This window comes from Zea mays, chromosome 1 (assembly GCF_902167145.1).
Source record: "Zea mays cultivar B73 chromosome 1, Zm-B73-REFERENCE-NAM-5.0, whole genome shotgun sequence".
Taxonomy (NCBI): Eukaryota; Viridiplantae; Streptophyta; class Magnoliopsida; order Poales; family Poaceae; genus Zea; species Zea mays.
Genome location: NC_050096.1, coordinates 22,816,719 through 22,834,804, shown reverse-complemented (window position 1 = coordinate 22,834,804; position 18,086 = coordinate 22,816,719). Strand labels below are relative to the sequence as shown.

At 47.3% G+C, this 18,086-nt stretch overlaps 3 protein-coding genes across 5 annotated transcripts; 1 reads left to right on the top strand and 2 right to left on the bottom strand.

Annotated features, from left to right (window-relative positions):
• Window positions 1–701: 701 nt before the first annotated feature.
• LOC100282574 (ischemia/reperfusion inducible protein) lies at window positions 702–4,223 on the bottom strand. Of its 2 annotated transcripts, XM_008678298.3 has the most exons (6): window positions 4,056–4,219; window positions 2,645–2,716; window positions 2,054–2,275; window positions 1,575–1,750; window positions 1,190–1,481; window positions 702–1,046 (listed from the first exon to the last, which is right to left on the bottom strand). In XM_008678298.3, the coding sequence occupies exons 1-6, from the start codon at window positions 4,133–4,135 to the stop codon at window positions 989–991; spliced, it is 900 nt and encodes a 299-aa protein (XP_008676520.1). In that variant the 5' UTR covers window positions 4,136–4,219; the 3' UTR covers window positions 702–988.
• On the top strand, window positions 3,972–7,645 carry LOC100276830 (uncharacterized). 2 transcript variants are annotated; one of them, XM_035965623.1, is made up of 9 exons: window positions 3,972–4,601; window positions 4,671–4,763; window positions 5,444–5,619; window positions 5,706–5,752; window positions 6,160–6,229; window positions 6,460–6,683; window positions 6,782–6,871; window positions 6,987–7,062; window positions 7,163–7,641. In XM_035965623.1, the coding sequence occupies exons 2-9, from the start codon at window positions 4,723–4,725 to the stop codon at window positions 7,366–7,368; spliced, it is 930 nt and encodes a 309-aa protein (XP_035821516.1). In that variant the 5' UTR covers window positions 3,972–4,601; window positions 4,671–4,722; the 3' UTR covers window positions 7,369–7,641. The 2 variants fall into 2 exon arrangements, with proteins under 2 accessions (XP_035821516.1, NP_001144011.2); NM_001150539.2 differs by having other exon boundaries at window positions 4,278–4,576; window positions 7,163–7,645.
• Window positions 7,646–8,288: 643 nt separating this feature from the next.
• Window positions 8,289–12,770, bottom strand: LOC103632224 (Glycosyl hydrolase family 10 protein). The gene is made up of 5 exons (XM_008654046.3): window positions 12,531–12,770; window positions 12,327–12,376; window positions 10,172–10,394; window positions 9,904–10,067; window positions 8,289–9,758 (listed from the first exon to the last, which is right to left on the bottom strand). The coding sequence occupies exons 1-5, from the start codon at window positions 12,604–12,606 to the stop codon at window positions 8,529–8,531; spliced, it is 1,743 nt and encodes a 580-aa protein (XP_008652268.1). The 5' UTR covers window positions 12,607–12,770; the 3' UTR covers window positions 8,289–8,528.
• Window positions 12,771–18,086: the final 5,316 nt, after the last annotated feature.

Genomic DNA, 18,086 nt, shown 5'->3' with positions numbered 1-18,086 from the left:
GGCCTCCGGGGCTGGTCCACCCTCGGCTACGGCAGCATCGCGGAGAACATGTCGGCGTCGGGCAACGCGTTCGCCGTCGCGGGCGTACCAGGGCGTCAGTCATATTGGCGTACCAAAACATTTTTAATTTCTATCTCCGAGATTCCAAATATTCCATGCTTCAACGTTAACTGCCCTTGTCGCCATCATGATGCTTATTTTTCTCATAACGCGTTTCTTTTCACTGAAATGAGACTCGAGAGAAAACTCAGGTTCACTTACACTTCTGTCTTGTGCGCTGAACATAAAGAGTTTACCGGCCCGGTTGCTTCATTTGCAACAAAACAAACCTACAACAAAAGAGTTTCCCGGCCTGGTTGCTTCATCTGCAACAAAACAAACCTACAACACTCTGCTATTCTATTCAACATCAAGTCACAAGAACAATTTCAAAGATGTAAACTGAAAACCACAAAAGATTTCCATCAGAAAAAAAATTCAATCATAATTAGCTAGAACGATTAGTGACAAAAGAAAAGAAAAGTAGGACCCCAACAAAAGTAAAAAAAAAACTAATTATTTTTAAGGAAATTCAAGAGTTTATTCTTTGAGATGCCATCATCTCAACTCACGATTATGATCTCTGTTAGTTTTAGTACGCCCTGTAACCAACGACTTGATGTCACGTAGAAGCTAACAAGCAGAACCATGGGCGAAGAACAGGCATAAGAAAATATCATATTTTCGTTCACAACACATCCAAAATCCACAACTGAGCTGCTTCATTTGCTACAAAACAAGCCCATGTCACACACTCTACACAGCTTAAATAATGTGAACTCTGTTATTCTACTCAACATCACATTCGCAATAATACAATAAGTTTGAAGATGTAAAAGAAAAGCACAAACAGCAACAAAAGCTCTAATGTATCACTAATTAAACAAGATATAATGTGGATAAGACAGCCACTCTTTGATCGTGCTTACTTTCTTAAAGTGCCGAGTAGTTACAACGCTTCAACAAAGCCGAACTTGCCGAGCACTGCTGCTGTTTCCTTCCTTGAGCTGCAATTTTGCACTTGTTATCAAAGATTATTATTTTTTTCTTCTAAACATTGTGGTAGGGACAATTTCATGCTTTCATTGTTCAATTTGATGAGAGCATTTCATTGAAGTTTTGAGGGATTGATATGAACAGTACAGCTTACCTTCCATCCCTCAATATCTTGTAAACTCCTGGTGTTATTAGATCAACGATTGTTGAACCAGCACGCCCAGAAGGAAGTACTCCACCATCAAAGACATATGAACAATGTGGCCATAAACCCTCGAAATCTTTGACACAGACACTACTAGGCTGTCCGCTTAAGTTGGCGCTGGTGAGTGCAAGTGCACTTCCAGTACCACGAGCAATGGATCGTATGAAATCCAGATCCGGCACACGAACTCCAATGCTATCCAAGCCAGGATTAAGTGATCTCTCTAATATGCTGTTTTCACCTAAATGTAAACAAATGAATAGTATGATCAATGTCTCAGCTTGCTTAAGATAGATGTTACATAAAACTATGAAACACAGTGTGGTAACTGCACCTCGTTTTAGAACAATAGTGACAGGCCCAGGAAGTAGACTATCAAGCAAGCCATGTGGCAAGTGGTCCACTAAAGCAAACCGTGATATGTCTGAGACATCACCAACACAAATTGCCAGAGGCCTTGTTTGTATGCGTCCTTTGATCTCATAAATACGATTAACTGCTCCTGCAGAGCTGTCATGAAGAGTGTTTTAAGGACCAAGCCAATAAGAATACAAAAAATGAAACACCCAAAGAAACCCCTAAATGAAATTCTCATCTTCAATGGATAAGTCCTAATTTCTTGCTGGGGATGAAAGTCAAAAAGTAACTAAAAGGGATATATGAAATATTTGTGTAGGTTTCATCTCACTTTTTTTATGGGTACATATTGATACTGCAATTATTACAAAAGAACTTAATATTGCTGTATACTCCTAACTATATCGTGTATATGCATTAAAATTCCTATGGCACTAGGGGGAAGAAAACACGAACCATGCATCACATGCAAACCCGTATATGGTATCAGTAGGCACCGCAATCACTTCTCCTCTGTTGATTGCATCAGTTGCTTTCAAGACATGATCTTTCACTGCTGGGAAAATATTTTCTGCTGTGGCATCTATTCTGTGAGCTGTGTTTTCTGACACCCTAACCGAGCAGGATACTTGTGACTTCGTCTCATGTTGAGAGGGTAATCTTCTTGCCTTAACAAAGCTAAACATAGGAATGTGTCATCATGTCATTATGCCATATAGTAATGTGACAAAAGAAGCAAATAGTTCTCCAGTGCACAAAAAAAGAATCTCCATGGAAAACATAGTTCTCAAGCAAATAATTTTCAAGGAATACTTATTCCACTAGCAATATGTGACACCGTTTAGAAAACTGAGGATGAAGTTCATCATGCCCACAATTTTCTCAGTACTGTTTGTGTCTGCAGTTCACTAGCAAACCAAGAAACTTAAGATCCCAATTTTCTCGTAAAGAGTACACGGAATATCAATTAGCAGACCCAATCTATACTAATGATATGAACTTGGTAGCACGGTGTAACAACAAGGTCAATCAGCATAAAGGTACTACCAGGCCCAGGTGTCCCAGAGCAACAGCAGGGGAAGAGCGTCCAATGGCCTGGGACCCAGATGACAAGGAGACCTGAGGTAGGCAAGCTAGTATTACTTGTGTACATATATAAAATACAGGCACACGAATCTTGATTGTATTGTTTATATACACCTTTGACCACGGTGCACCCTTTTGCGTTCCAGCACTACCCCCCACCCACACACACAGTTTAATGCTTATAAGGTTCCAAAATCATTATTCATGATATCAATTCATAGCTCTCTGCTGAAATTTTGTCTAGCCTAGACTGTGCTGCCACTAAAAACTCAAGATAGGCTCTAATATATACTTATAACTTCAGTGTGTTCCAAAACATAAAATTCATGTGATTTATTCCTTGCTTTCATCTCTTATATTATTTAGGGTTTAAGTAACATGTGTATAAACCATTTATCTGGATGTGGGAAAATAAAGGAAACACACAAATGGATTGATACACAGTTTGTCCAAAAGATCCTGAATTCTGGACTTGGTAAAAAAATTCTTCCTTTTGCCTTTGAAATCTAACACTACGAATATTTCTTGAAGAATAATGGACTGAATTTGGAAACATCTCAATGAAACATCTTTTATTTATTAAAAAATAACAGATTTTAGTTCCCTAACAATAGTTCATGTTCGTTCAATGTGCTAAAGTTTGATTTGGAATCAAGATAATAAAAAAATGTTGTCTTAGGGCCTCCACCTTTGCTTTGCCCCATGCCACCAAAATCTTAGGGACGGGGCTAGCTGCTACTGGTGGGCATTTTTAACTTTATAGATACAGTGATGATCGAATACAAAACTCAAAAGAATCACTTGACATCACATAATTTGTATCCAGCTAGTTGGGAGGTGCAATTGTTCATGCATTTTGTATTTTTCCATTCTCCGCACATACGAAGGAGCACGAAAGCATATTATAGTAATCTAACTGTTAAATAAAGTTAGGCAACCCAGTAATAATAATAAAGATACTAATGCGCCAATTTGTGACAGTGCCGGAGGTATATGTAATTTTCAGGGTCAACTCATGCTTTCCAATTTGAACTGTGAAACCATCAAATCACTCTTCCATATAAGCAAACAAAAAAAATGTTAGAACTGCCAAGCCCAGTGGCCAGTGCCTGACCCCAGTGGCACAAGCACAATACTCTGGCTCCGCTACTGGGCAGTGCCGCAGTGGCATGCTTATGCGCACTAGCAGAACAACTCATTCTAGATGGATGCATGCACTCCTACATGTCAATCTTTTGTTTCTATATACGTATTTAAATAACTGATAACATTGCCTAATAAGCATATCGAAATTATGAAACGAGGGCATCGAATGATTAAGGAGCAAGCGGAGAAGAATTGACCCCAGAGAGACAGAGATAGATAATAATACCTCCGAGCTAGAGGCTGCCTAGTTGACGGAGCACAGACCAGCGACAGCCTCTCCCCCGCAGCCTTCGCACACGCCTTCATCTCCGATCTCTCCTCTTTTTCCCCAGGCCGCCGCAAGATATGAGAACGAGCGGCGGAGCAGAAGGCCGCCGCAAGACGGCAAAAGGTTTCGAGGCGGGGTCAAACGACGGCTTGATTATATCCGACACGGGTAAGGGGTCCCGTGTTTCTCTGACAGCTGGGCCCCGCGTTACTCTTGCCTCCAGGCCTTCCGGGAGTTTGGCGACCCGTCTCGGGCTCTTGTGGGGGCTAGGGTTTAGGCACTAAGCGGCGGCCGGCGGCGGCGGGGAGGATGGCGGAGGCGGTCGTGAGGTGCCTCCGGGACGGACGGCTCGACGGCGAGCACGCGCCGGCACTGGCTGTGGAGGGATCACTCAAGTGCTGCCCGCTCGCGGCGGGTGCGATGCTCCACATCGCGGCCGCATTCGCCTCCCAGGTCGCCGCAGGGAAGGCGCAGGCCAGGTTTTGTTATTCTCTTCGCCTCCTGGTGCGTAGGCTTTGCACAGATTTAGCTGATGATGCGAATTAGCTTTGTTGTGAACTTCTGTTGGTGCAGGGGACTGGTGGTTGTGGCGTTTGATCGGAGCCCACAGGTGTACCTGGAATTCATGCGCCGCCGCAACCTTGACGCAAATGCTTTGGACCGATGGTATGATCTCAACCATTTATGATAAACAAAAGTTGTTTGTTGTGCACAGACCGAAACGAGCACACGGAATGTTACTCCTACGTGGACATTGGTGTTAGAATTTGACTCCAATTTGAGTCTCCTATTCAGAATATTTATTCAAGGCAAAATATATTGGAGCAAAATTGGCAATTTAATAAATTTTGGAGTGATTGCAAAACTAAAACCTCTTTTGTATCAGGGTGGTCTAGTGCCTAGCCAATGTAGCTGCCCTTAAGCATAGATCAAAGAAGATCCATATATTAACTAACTTTTTGGAGTGGGAGCTTATGCATTTCCATTCACTCTTAAAATATACCGCTATTTTTTTATTTTCTGTTCGTCTTGGTTGGCCGAGCACAAATTTGACTATTGGTATCTCAGCATGTGCAAAATCAGATTTTGGATTCTTTGGTAACACAAATACCAGAAGCAGCTGTAGGGCCACTATGCAAAGAAATTTAAAATTTAAAATCCATAAATGTTCATATAGTCTACTTTTCAATTTAAAATCTGAAGTTGATATACCGATTTGGCAGTTTGATATGCCATCTGAAGAGTTAAACGTTCAAGCTAACTGGATACTCTTTTGTCACATTATCTGTGGCAGAATGCATTCTTTTTGATAAAATGTTCATGACAATCTTACACTCATTCATCAGTGTTAGAATATTGGATTGCTACTCTGACCCACTTGGATGGAAGCAGAAGATTCAAAATCAGCAGCATCAAGGGAACAGTGCAAAGCAGTTCTCAACAAATAAAGATAATATTACTGTTTATAGAAGTGTGAAGGATGTTACAAAATTGATGTCCTCCACTACTGAACTTGGAGGAGGTATTATCTACCATAAAGCATTTGACCTGTTATTGTTCCTTTGTTTCTACCCTATAATCCTAACTTGCTTACATTATGAATGTCAGGTTTTGAAGGAGAAGGCAAAACATATTTTTCTGTGGCTGTTGACTCAGTAAGAACTAACAACTTCTCTGTGACTTTTTTGTTGGTGGAAACAATACTTGAGTTCGGATTATGTATAGTAACTTTGTTTTTCCCGTTGACAAAACTGGGGTTCCTACTGAGATTAATATCATTTGTTGAACATTTTCCATCGTCCATGTTTAATTATCTATGGAACTGATTTGACAAATGCAGTTTGTGGAAGCATGAGACATAACAGCTAAAGCATTATCTCACTAACAATAGGGCAGTATGACATCATTCAAAAGTATTCCACTATTTGTTTTGGTATTGTTTACTGTTTGAAGGAAGACTCTATAGTATCTCTTAATATAATCCAATTTTTGAAAAGATTGAAGTGCATTCACTCATTGCTCTTATATTTAACTTTCATTTGCATCTTCTATGCAATTTCAGATTAGCTCCATGTTAAGGCATGCTTCAGTGTCATCAATTTCAGGCCTTCTTAGTAACCTTCGAAGCCATGGTATCCCCGCTTGTTCTATTTTCCATGCATATCATAGTGTTAGTGTAACCTTCTTGAGCAGCTGAGACTTCATTTCTAGCCTTGTAATAATATTTTGGGGATGTGAATCATCTTTGTCTTTTAGTGTTAGTATAGATCTGTAACATTGTACGTCCTTATTTCAAACTCTGGACTTCTAAATGCCTTCAAGTAACACTAAAGTGCATTAATAGATATATGTTCTATTGTAGAACAAGTATCATCAATCTTTTGGATGATACATTCAGACCTCCATGAGCCCAAGGTACCCCGAGCATTTGAATGTCTTTCTACTATGGTTGCTTGTGTGGAGCCAGCACTTGTGGATCCTGTTTGTGGAGAGAGTCCGGGAAACATGTCTATCCTTGAGCAAAATTATTCAAAAGCAAAATTTATTGTTCGCCTTAAACGACGAAATGGACGGGTGAAGCACCTTGTAAGGCTCTGTTGATCCAGTGTTCTTTTTTTTTCTTCCATTCTAAATTCAATTGAGGAAAGACAGTTGATATTTTGGTACAAACCCTACCTGTGCAGTACGAGAACCTGTATATTGAGGGGAATGATATCAAATTTGATTCGGCTCCTTCTGTAAGTATAGAAGTGAACCAAAGTCTAGTGCCTAAGGTTAGTTCCTACACTCTAGATCTTAGATCAATAAAATACTGTCGTGTGCCACTTATGTTACTCCTGTTTACAAATATTGGTTGTTGTTGGAAATTGTGATGAGTTGGTTCAACAGGTTCAGTTCAATCTTGAGCTGTCAGAGAAGGAGCGTAGCGACAGGGCAAATGTTGTTCTTCCTTTCGAACATCAAGGTAAATTTTATGCAGTCAAGTTATTTCTGAGCAGCATCAGTTCATTTTGATTCTGGAGGTGCATTGCATCTGGAACTTGACTTCCCACATTTTATCTCAGGAAATGGCCAACCAATTCATATATATGATGGTCGCCGGTCCCTACCTGAGGCTCAACGTGACCCCAATTTAACTGCACCGCCCCTTGTGGATGAAGTAAAAAATCCCAAATCTGGAACTGCAAAGGGTGAAATACATTACTTCCGTGATTCAGATGACGAGCAACCTGACTCGGATGAAGATCCAGATGATGATTTGGACATATAAGAGTGTAGGTGCTCTTTACTTCAGTAGGTGGCATGTGCACATGAATTTTAAGGTATAGGTTGAGAACTGCTATCTTTTGTAGGTTAATCCTTTTTTAGCGCTCCCATGCTTTACCTTGTCAATCGTAGTTGCAAAAAAACTTGAAGCGCTAAAATTAATGACTTGTATTACTTATTTTAGAGTATATTTGCACAAAACAACCTTGCTAGAATCTTGATAAAACCCAAAGAATTTGGTGTTTATATCTGTTTAATTACATGGAATGTTTGCCTTGCCATGCGTTGTCTCAATGTATGTAGCAGAAATCTTAGCCAACACTTTTTACTACATCAAGTTTGATAGACTAGTCTATCCAACAAACCAAAAAATTGCATAAATGACATGCAGGGGCATGGCTACTATGTTTTTTCCTCTTTTAGATTAATGTTAGGGGGTGTTTGGTTTTTAGGGACTAATTTTTAGTCCCTCCATTTCATTCCATTTAAGTCCCTAATTTGTCAAATACGGAAAGTTTCAGTATTTGGGAATGCATTGTTAGCTTCCATTTGGAGTAGAGGTCCACCGTCCCGGAACGCACCGAGTTGTTGTGCTTCTCCGCCAAACTGATGATAGTTCCTGCAGCGCTATTCTCTCCGCCATGAGTTGTTCTGCACGCATTGTTAGCTTCCATTGTATCAGTTCTTCTTCGATAGTTGACCCTAAGTACAAAGAGTAGTATCATTTTCAACCCAGCTGCATTGGGGCTTCTTGCATTGCCTTGTTTTGAGTTTTGACACGGCGCGTCTCGGCATTAAGCTAGCTTTAGCACACACAAAAAAAAATAGCCTCGTACTAGTAGGCAGGTGTCAGCACTAAGTGTCATTGGTAATGGTTGTTCTTGTACGATTTGTGTCCTCAGGCACAGGGATGAGATAGATATAGAGCTACAGAAGGAAGTATGTATATTGATCGAAGAAACAAATGGAATTCCTCCTTTGTTGTATATGAACATACATCACATGGATCGCCTCACTCTCGGGCGCCATACATATATGTATGTGTATATGACTAACGACATCACAAACCACAATACCCTAGACTCTAGACCCACAATCATGCACATGTGTATATGCGTATATATGGATCCTCCTTGGAAGGAGGCTATCTAGGAGCTAAGGCGGCTAGACGTGTATGGTGTACTCGCTATCAGTGTCGGTCTCCCTGTCGATGCTCAGGCTCTGCACCACGGTGGAGTTGGCCACCGGGTGGCTGACGGTGACCTTGTAGTCCCCGTGGAACAGCTCGGCCTCGTAGTAGCCGTCGGCGTCCGCCACGCCGGCGAGCGAGTGCGTCTTCCACTCGGCGATGAGCTTGTCGACGACGTCGCCGGTGGGGAGGTTCCTGAAGTTGTCGTCGGTGAGGCACATGACGTAGCACCCCTGCGGGTGGCGCGCCGTCCAGAGGATGATGCCGTGCACGGCCGGGTGCGCGTACACCTCCCTGAGTATCTGCTCCAGGTAGTGCGCCTGGTTGGGCCCCGGCGCGACGTCGATCTCGGTGAGCCAGATGGGCGCGTTGGCCTTTGACATGGTGTCGAGCGCGGCGCGGATGTAGGGGATGCTGGGCACGGAGAAGTGGCCCTCGAGGCCGATGGCCATCCTGGCGTCGTTGGCGTTGCCCGGGAACTTCTTGATCTGGAACAGCTTGCCCAGGTACTTGCTGGGCCCGGCCAACGTGTCCCCGGGCCACTCCAGCGTGTTGTACTCGTTCATGGACATGAGCGCCTGCCCGTCCATCTGGTGCGCCCTGCGGTAGAACTCCGCCGACGCGTCCCACCCGAACTTGTCCTCGAAGAACTGGAAGTGGAGGTTCTCGTTCACCACGTCCCACGCGATCACCTGCCCGGCGTAGCGCGACATGACCGACCGGATCCGCCGCGCCGTCGCCTGCTGGAGCTGCCGCTGCGACAGCGACCGCACCCACGCCGGCTGCTGGCTCGGCTGGTCCCAGAACACGTTGTGGCCGCGCACGGCGATGCCGTGGCTCTTGGCGAACCTGAGCATCGCGTCGGGGACCGAGTAGTCCTCGCGGCCCTGCACCCGCTCCGTGCTGTACCACTTCATCTCGTTCTCGAAGGTGGTCACCGTGAACCGCGACGTGAACCACCGCTGGTACGCCGGGCTCTGCAGGATCTCCGCGCTCATGGCCGACCCCAGCGGGAAGCCGCTCCGCACGTGCTCGACGCGCACCTGCGCGCCGGGCACCGGCTTGCCGGCGGAGTCCCTGGCGCGCAGCCGCACCGTCTTCTTGCGCGCCGACTTGATGGCCGCGTGGTGGTGCGCCGCCCACTCCTCCCGGGAGAAAGGCTGCAGCGAGACGCTGTCCACCCATATGTCCACCGTCGCGTTGCTCTGCATCCGACGGGCCAAGCAAGATGTTGTAATATAAGCCGTAGGAACAGAGCTATGGCCGCCTGACTGACACTAATTGCAACCATCATGCAGTGCGGTGCAGTGCAGTGCAGTGCGGTGCGGCAGGTCCGTGCGTCTAGTTTACCTCGAAGTAGAGTTCTGCCGCCCCGGATGCGGGCGCGGTGAGGCCGCCTTTGAGGATGGACCAGCAGCCGGACCGCGCTTCGACGGCGCCGGCGTGGATGAACTCGCCGTCGGTCTTCACCACGGCTCTGACATCGGCGCTACCATTGCTGACCTGCAACCAAGCTGCATGCACGTACCAGAAGACAAAAAAAAGAACTTTTAATAAGTCGATAATTCATCGCTGCGACCATCTTTTTTTTGCCCTCCGGAAGCCAAAGCTCACCGACCTGACAGGGTGTAGTGCGTGTCGTTCTGCAGGTACACCTTCTGGCTGACGCTCTGGTACGGCCGCGTCCGGTTCCGCGCCACGCCGTAGCCGTTGCCGGTCGCTGACAGGCCTTCCTCCACTGCGCCGTACCCGAACGCCGACCAGCCCTGGAGGCCCGCGCTGAAGTTGGCGTTCCGGAGGATGCCGCCGCCGTACTGAGGCTCCAGCGGCTCCGGCAAGCACTGCGCCCACGCGTTTCGCGTGCACGAGAGTTCAGGTCAACACAAGTTTCACCATCCATACAACAACAGCGCGCAGTAAACATTACTACTCTGCGGGTGGGTGGGTGGGTGAACGGCAGTTTAGTCACCATGTAAGTCTGTAACTGTCAAAAGAGTGCCGGGCCGGCCTGTCACGGTCCCAGTAAAAGCCATCGAAAAGTTTTGCGTACGGTAACTAACTGTGGACTAAATAAAAAGGCTGCTAAGTAGGTACGCACATGCCAGATTTTGTTCGGTGCACTGTCACTCATTTGCAGCCCCATGGCTGTTGCCTGTTGGTCTATTCCAACCTCTCCTTTTGGATTATTTGACTACAGGTCAACCAGAGTACTATACGCATACCCATATCTGAGTCAGCCGGCTGCATAGGTCCAAGTGATCGCGTATCTAACTGACGGCCTAACAAAAGAAAACCACGTTCTACTCGGCAGAAGAAACAATTGGGGTGGCTGAGGCTGACTACTGTGAAACCAAACTGCGGCGTGCAGAATAACTGAAAGCGAGTCACTTTGCTCGGAAGCCCCCTGACTTTCCTACCCTACCCGGACGGATCCACACAGGAATAGACCTCGTTTTTTTTAGCCGATTCGATGATGACAAAATATCGTCACCAACCTGATTAATCTGAGTAGGGTTGGTTAAGCTGGTGAGGGTCACTGATGTGTCCAATAAGCTAAGGCTCAGTGGTGTCCTGCATGAGCATGACGACCCGGTGTGTGTGGCGGACACTGGGGTACACACGCCCTCCTCTGCTTGGCGCGCTCAGGCTGTGGGTTTGACCGTGTCGACATGTCACACGCCGATATAGAGTTATACTAATAAAGATGCGTTTGACAAATTGACAATACAGAAACAACCGTCGGCAAAGTTTAATGTGCTCATTGCGGCACACACCGGTCGATCAGTGGGTTGGTTTTTGGTTGTCTGTGTGTGTGTATAACAAGCTATAGTTCGGCGCGTCGCATGATTACGAGCCGGACGCATTTTTTTTTGGGGGCGTAGGATGTGTACCCGCTAACTATTTTTTCTAGTGATTTTCAGAAGCTAATGACCGGGTCAAGAACTCGATCGATCGAAAACTAAACGAGATGGTCATGCATGGGAGCGGGCGTGTAGTTAGGCACCTGGCCAACCTATCATTCTGTTCTCGTTGGAAACATATGTTAATCTGGGCCTGTTCCAATCGGGGAGGCGGGCACAATAATTTGGCAGGATGGCGGTGAATTCTCGTCGCTCCTAGTACTCGTTTGGTCCAACCCATGATCGTCTATGTGTGCGTGCATACCCGATCAAAAGGGGTAGACTATTGCGCCTGGAGTTCAACGGACCAATGCAAAATTAAGTCCTGAGTTCACATGGCCGATGTGCATGCTCGCGTAAATAAAGAAATTAACAACGTTCGCACATGATGGGGCCGGTTTTTTTTAATTGCCACTAATAATTAAACATCCGTGACCTGCGTGCCTACACCCGCGACGCGACATGTCAAAATCCCGTCCCCAGCGAGTGTTGAGTGCACCTCATCGTAAGTGGACGCCGACCGGCACAAACGAGCCACGCCCACGCACTGCACGGGACGGAGGAGCGAGAGGCGAAACCAGCAAGAGCAGCTAGCAGGCTACTAGGTAGGCAAGTGCACGAGATGGCCCACGCACACGCACGCATGTTATACGCCGGCCGGCGACAGGCGACTAACGACGGCCGGTGTTAACGCAAATAGTAGCGCAGTAAATTAATGCGTGACATGCGCAATGCGATGGGAAGCTGTTAGTGATTGCGGCACGGTAAGTAACAATGTATGCAAAGTTGGGCAGCCGATGGATGAGCTATAGCTAGCTTAGAGAGAGAGGGAACGAAGAGGGAGAGACGAGGTTAGTTAGGCCGCATGCATACCTCAGAGCTGGACGAGTAGTCGTAAGGAAGACATTGCACCACGCGAGCAGCTGCGAGGAAAGACAACGTCGACGACGATGTGATTAAATACTAGTTTCTAGTAACCCGTAGCCAATGAAGGAGATCATCAGGATGAACTGAAGAGAAGTTAGTAGAGAACGAATTGAATTGAAGAAGAGGCTAGCTAGCTAGCTCGAGCTTTACCACTCGTCAGCATGGCGATCCACAGCAGCGGCAGGAACAAGGTTCTCCCCATTGCTGGAACCCCTCTCTCTTCCATGTTATCTCTCACCGTCTCTCTCTCTCTCTCTCTCTCTCTCTCTCTCTCAGCCGTATACTGAGATGGCCGAAGGAAGAGGCAGAGAGAGAGGGAGGAGGCCAGGCGCTGCAGCTGCTAGTGCTAGGCTAGCTAATTGCACCGTGCATGCCGCAGCATCTGCTTGGGGCTCATCTATTTATAGAGGTTTCTTGGCTACTGCACCACCGCGGCCGACCGGCCGGTAACTTGCGCGCGGCCCTAGCTGCCGGGGGGGTTGCTTGGTTCCCGCTCCCGGCTGGTGGTTAGTTTTGATGTTCAAAACGGATGGGAGAAAATATGGGTACGCGCGTAATGGTCTTGGGCCGTGTGGCGCGTAATGGTATAATAGTAGTATAACGGAATTCTGACGTCATCGTCCCGTTTCATTCTTCCAAACAAGGTTCGATCTACTATATATGATAACGTTCTCTAGTCGTCCTTGTTTGGGAAGCTGTAGCTTGTCCGGAAACACTAGGAAACAAGGAATGTTTCCTACTGCTTCCCTCGCTCGTTTCGCTGCTGCGTGTTTTTGTCATTATTCTGATGACGAAGAATCGAATCGGCTAACATAGTATTGAGCTAACAATGACGATCCGTTAGTTTGGCGACTGGCCGAGCGTTGTCAGCCCACGCTCGCACGCATCGTCGGCCAAGCAGCCAGCCAAGCCCGCCTACGCCACACCACGGGGCGCATGCATGGCCATGGGCGCGCGCGGCCTGCTTGCATTGCATTGCCAGCAACGCAAGCGCGGATGGAAGCGCCCGCGGGAGGTTGGGAAGCAAGATGCATGAAAGGAACTCTTTGTCTTGCTTGTGACGATGGTTCATTGCCAATCACCCCGGCCGCTCTAGCTTGGTGAACTGAACTGAATGAATGGCCGCATCAACTGCGCTGAGGTTCCAGTTCCAGCTTGCAGTATCTTGGAAAGTTGTAGTATAGCAGGCTAACAGTAGCAACTACTGGTGTGCACGTTAAAGGTTCAGACTTCAGACTCCGGGCCTGATGCGGCAACAGATGCAGGGTATGTGCAATGCGTGCGTACGCGGGACGTGCGGCTTCTTGCGCCATCTCGCTTGCTTGGTGGTGGCCGAAATCCCTGGATTGGAGCGCGCGTCCACACTCTCGCAAAAAAAAAAAAAAATACATTGTGGTGCTTGCCGCTTGCGCCATGATGCGCGCCTGGATGTCTGTCGTTTGCTAATGCATCGTTACCATTACCATTTATGTTATATTTTATAAAATATACGATACCTAAGATCACAAATAAAATAAATAAATTAATAGTTAGACTGTCATTTGAGAGAGAATGTCATTTGCGATCGGTATTGTTGCAGTTTTTTTTTTTACGATAGAGCCTTCTCGCAATTTACAGAAAGCTGATTGGGTTGGGCGGGCATGTCTGTCTTTTCCGGACTACCCTACTCGGACAGTTTGCCCCCTGCCGCACCTGCAGATTGGCTGCAGCCGCAAACGGATCCGTGCGGGCGAGGAGTTCCGGGCCCGTTCGTTGGCATCCCGACATCCCGTGCAGTTGCGCAACCGTGCGCCGCTAGGCGCTAGCCCGGCCGCATGACGACACGCCTGTGGCCTCTGGGATTCGGATTTGGGATGCACGCATTGGCAAACCGTTACCTTATCTATATAGGTACTCGTCTGTCACAACATATTTTGAATTTAGGATGCACGCATCTGGCAAACATTCTCTCTCTCTCTCTCTCCACGTACTTCTAGAGTTTAATTTTTTTTTTTTAAAAAGTGTAACTCTAGGTGTGAGATAACATAAGTTTAGTTGTTCTTTTCTACTTTCTCTCTACCTGAGTGTAATGGCCACATATTAATATAATTACATATATTTATATGTACTTTTTCACTAATATTGAACTCTCCATCAAATTTTCATTAATACAGTACTTAAAACAAGCCAATTCAATAGTTCGGGAGCCAACCCAAAGAGAAAAACCAAAACATCCACATTTGTTATCACATGTAGCTAGTATCGAACAAGGTTTACAAAATAACATATTTCATTCACTTTATTAATCTTAAGATATGTCTGCAGTTATTTTTTTAAAAGTTTGGCTGAATTTATTTTAAAAAAGGGCACCAAGATTCATGGCAGCAAATTAATATCATTATATACCTTATAAACTATATTTTCATTGTATGTTTATATGGTATCACAATTAATTGTTTTTTTTATAAATTCAGTAAACCGTAAAAAAACCTGACGATGAATAATTCAAAAAATGATCTATTCTTGAACTGAGTGAGTATATTTTTTAAGCTTTCAGTAAATCTTATGTTAAACGAATGTGTTGTTTGTGATGTGGGACAGTAGATCGCTACCTCATTTCATAACTCGAATATGCTAAACCTACCAGGTAGATACCGACGCGTGTCGTAACGTACGACGTAGTATAGTTCGTTGCGTTGTTTAGTACAGTATTGCATACATATCCTCTAAATAATAAACACGGCCAGTATTGTCATATCCTTTTTTTTTTGGTTGACAAGCAAGTGTTGTGGCAGTTTACAGGCATAATAAGGGGGTGGAACGACTCTTTATTGCGTGCTAATTTGTTGCAAGCTAAGGTTAGCTACGGATAAAGTCCACCGGCCATGTAAGAAAACCAATGAGAAGAACGAATCAATCATCAGAGTGATTTACGGCCATTCATGCAAAGGAAAGGGAGAGATATTATCAAGAAACTACTAGTAATATGCAAAGAAAACAGACAATTTTATAGGAAAAAAGAAAAGTCAAATAATCAGTTATGTAATATAAGGCAAACTAATAGGCGAAAAGGGTTTGGAACCTGAAAAGGCTAAATAAACATGGTGTCGCTTCGCTTAGGACGTGATTGGCAGAAGCGTGGCGTGACTGGCTGGGTTGCGCGGGCCGCGGGGCGTGTCTTCTCCAGAAGAACAGCCTACTCATCCACCTGTCCCCTGCAAACTGGCGGGCGGATCCGTGCGGGCGAGGAATTCCGGCCCCGTTGGGTGGCATCATCCCGTGCCGTTGCGCAACCGCGCGCCGCTGACTTCCACTTCCCCACCACCCCGCGCAATACGCACGTGACCGCCGCATGACCAGTGACGACACGGCCGCGGCCTGTGATTTTGGATGGACGCATCCATCCATCCACCCGTGGCCGTTATGTTCGGTAAGCTGGCGTTGGACGGACGCGCGCGGGCGCCGAGCGAGCGTGCGAGCACACGGCAGGTGGGCAGCGGCGGGCGGCGGCGTCCGGAAACCGGAACGAGAGCGGCCGGCCCGTGACTTCCAACGCAACCGGCGGAGCGGACGGGGGCGCACGCGGACGCGGGTAGTGGAAACGGCCCGGCCTCGGACGCCTTTTCCGACCGAGGCGGATCGGACATGGGTCGCCTGCGGGAGTACGCCGGCCGGCGAAGTGACGACGAGGTCGTCCAAGCCGAACCAGACCCGACCCGAGCAATAGCGTGCGTACATGGGTTCGATTGGTCAGGCAGGCAGGCCGGAAACCCACCCTGCCAAATCTCTTGGAATTGACTTCTCCGCTCGCCGCCCGCTCGATCGGGCCAGATTTCTCAAGTCGTCACGTATCTGCTGACGCGAACCACACGCCCAGGGCGGTTAATAGCGTTAAGCACGATGACTACTACTAGCTAGTGACTGTCCAGGCTAATCATATGGGACTGCGTGGTGCCGGTATAGCCGTATAGTATAGCAATACTCGGCTAAATAAAACCGCCACGTTTCTGTTGACGCGAACCACACGCCCAGGACGGTTAGCCACCGGATAATCACACCGTATGCCGTATATAGCAGTACCACTTCTTATCCGTCTCTCTCTCTCTCTCTCTCTCTCTCTCTCTCCATGTGCTGTTCATCAGACATCAGCTGCTTGCTCTCAGTTCGGTCGTTCCACTATCCCGGCCGGCTAGCGGCGTCCACCTAACAGTTGGCGTGATTACCGACCGGATTGTTCTGAGGTGGTCAGCTCGGGCGCGTGCCTCATTTGATTTAAGCGCCGGTTAGTGCGGATCGAGCGACAAAAGATAGAGAGCAGAAAGGGGTTCGGCTTATTAGGTCAATCGATTTGATTCATTTAACTCGTCCGTTCTGTTCTTTTTTTTTTTGGTCCTGCTGCGACTTGGACCGGATTCAGAATCGCCTCGCACCGGAACGTACGTGAGGCGGGCGGCGATCGACGGGCCGGCCGGCCGGCCTCGGACAGCTTCGATCGTTCGTCGCCGGCGGCCGAGTTGACCTGCGCGAGCTCTCCCCCGCATTGTTTGCCTACCGCCGCAACTTCTCCCCTTCCTTCTCGGTACTCCGTCCGCAGACCGTAGACGACTATAACGGACGCGCGCACCGTCGCCTACGTCGTAGTACGCTACTACATGCCTACATGTTGCTGACATGCACGCACGCACACGCTGCTCGATCGGCCCTCGCGCTACCGTCTCGACCGGAGGAAGAAGGCCGGACCGCGGACGACAGCTCGCTCCGTCATCGTTTCCTCGTGCTGGTGCTCGATAGTTAGGTAACTTCGATCGGCTGCACGCGGACTTACTAAAAGACTGCGACGTGAATCCTGCCCTAACCTAGACCCTATACTATCTGGAGAAAAGTGGTCAGAACCCCAGAGCCCGGCGGCCGGCAGTTCAGCTGCAGCGTATGTACGCCATGACTAACCTCGGACTCGAAGCCGGCGGGAAGCAGCGGCCAGTCGCCGTAGCGAGAGTGAGTGGGGAGCCCACTGGCCAGTGGGACCGATCTATCTAACCCAAAGCAGCACATGCAACCTGCCGCTTTTCGGGTAATCATGCCTAAGCCCGGTGGAAAATGATGCGGTTCTGTCCAATGGGATGCGCCGTTGCCTGCCTAGCTATGTCTGTCGGTCAGAACCGAGATCAGGTGTCGTGCTGGTCGGCCGGATTGGCACGGGCAGCTCGTTGTCAGCCGTGCATTTTCCAGCTGCTTTGCGGCTCCCAGTGTCAGTGAGTGCTATGTGGCGTGTGCCTCTTTGGACGGTCGTGATTACAGTACAGTACTACCTCGTGATATGATCAGGATGGCTGACTGTGTGCCCATGGAGGGGGAAAAGGGCCAACAAGATCGATCGAGATATGAATAATTGAATATAACAGTCACTGAGTAGCAAAAATGGCAGTTTTTTTTTTCTGTGGAAGGGTTGTAAACCCGTTCCTACTGACGCAGAAACTGCAACAGTGAAAGAAGCAGCACAAGCAAAAGGTTTGGATTCAACGGAAGGCGTTACAATGTTCCTCCGTTCTTATAGACAACTGATATTCAAATTACACAGTTTATTCGTATTTACCTGTAATAAATACATTCCCAACAGTGAACCCAACTCACAAGCACAGAACAACTACCTGAATTCACACGAACGGTCGACCTCTACTCTCTACGTACGCCGATGAAGCACTGGACTACCGGAGCGTAAAGTGCGTG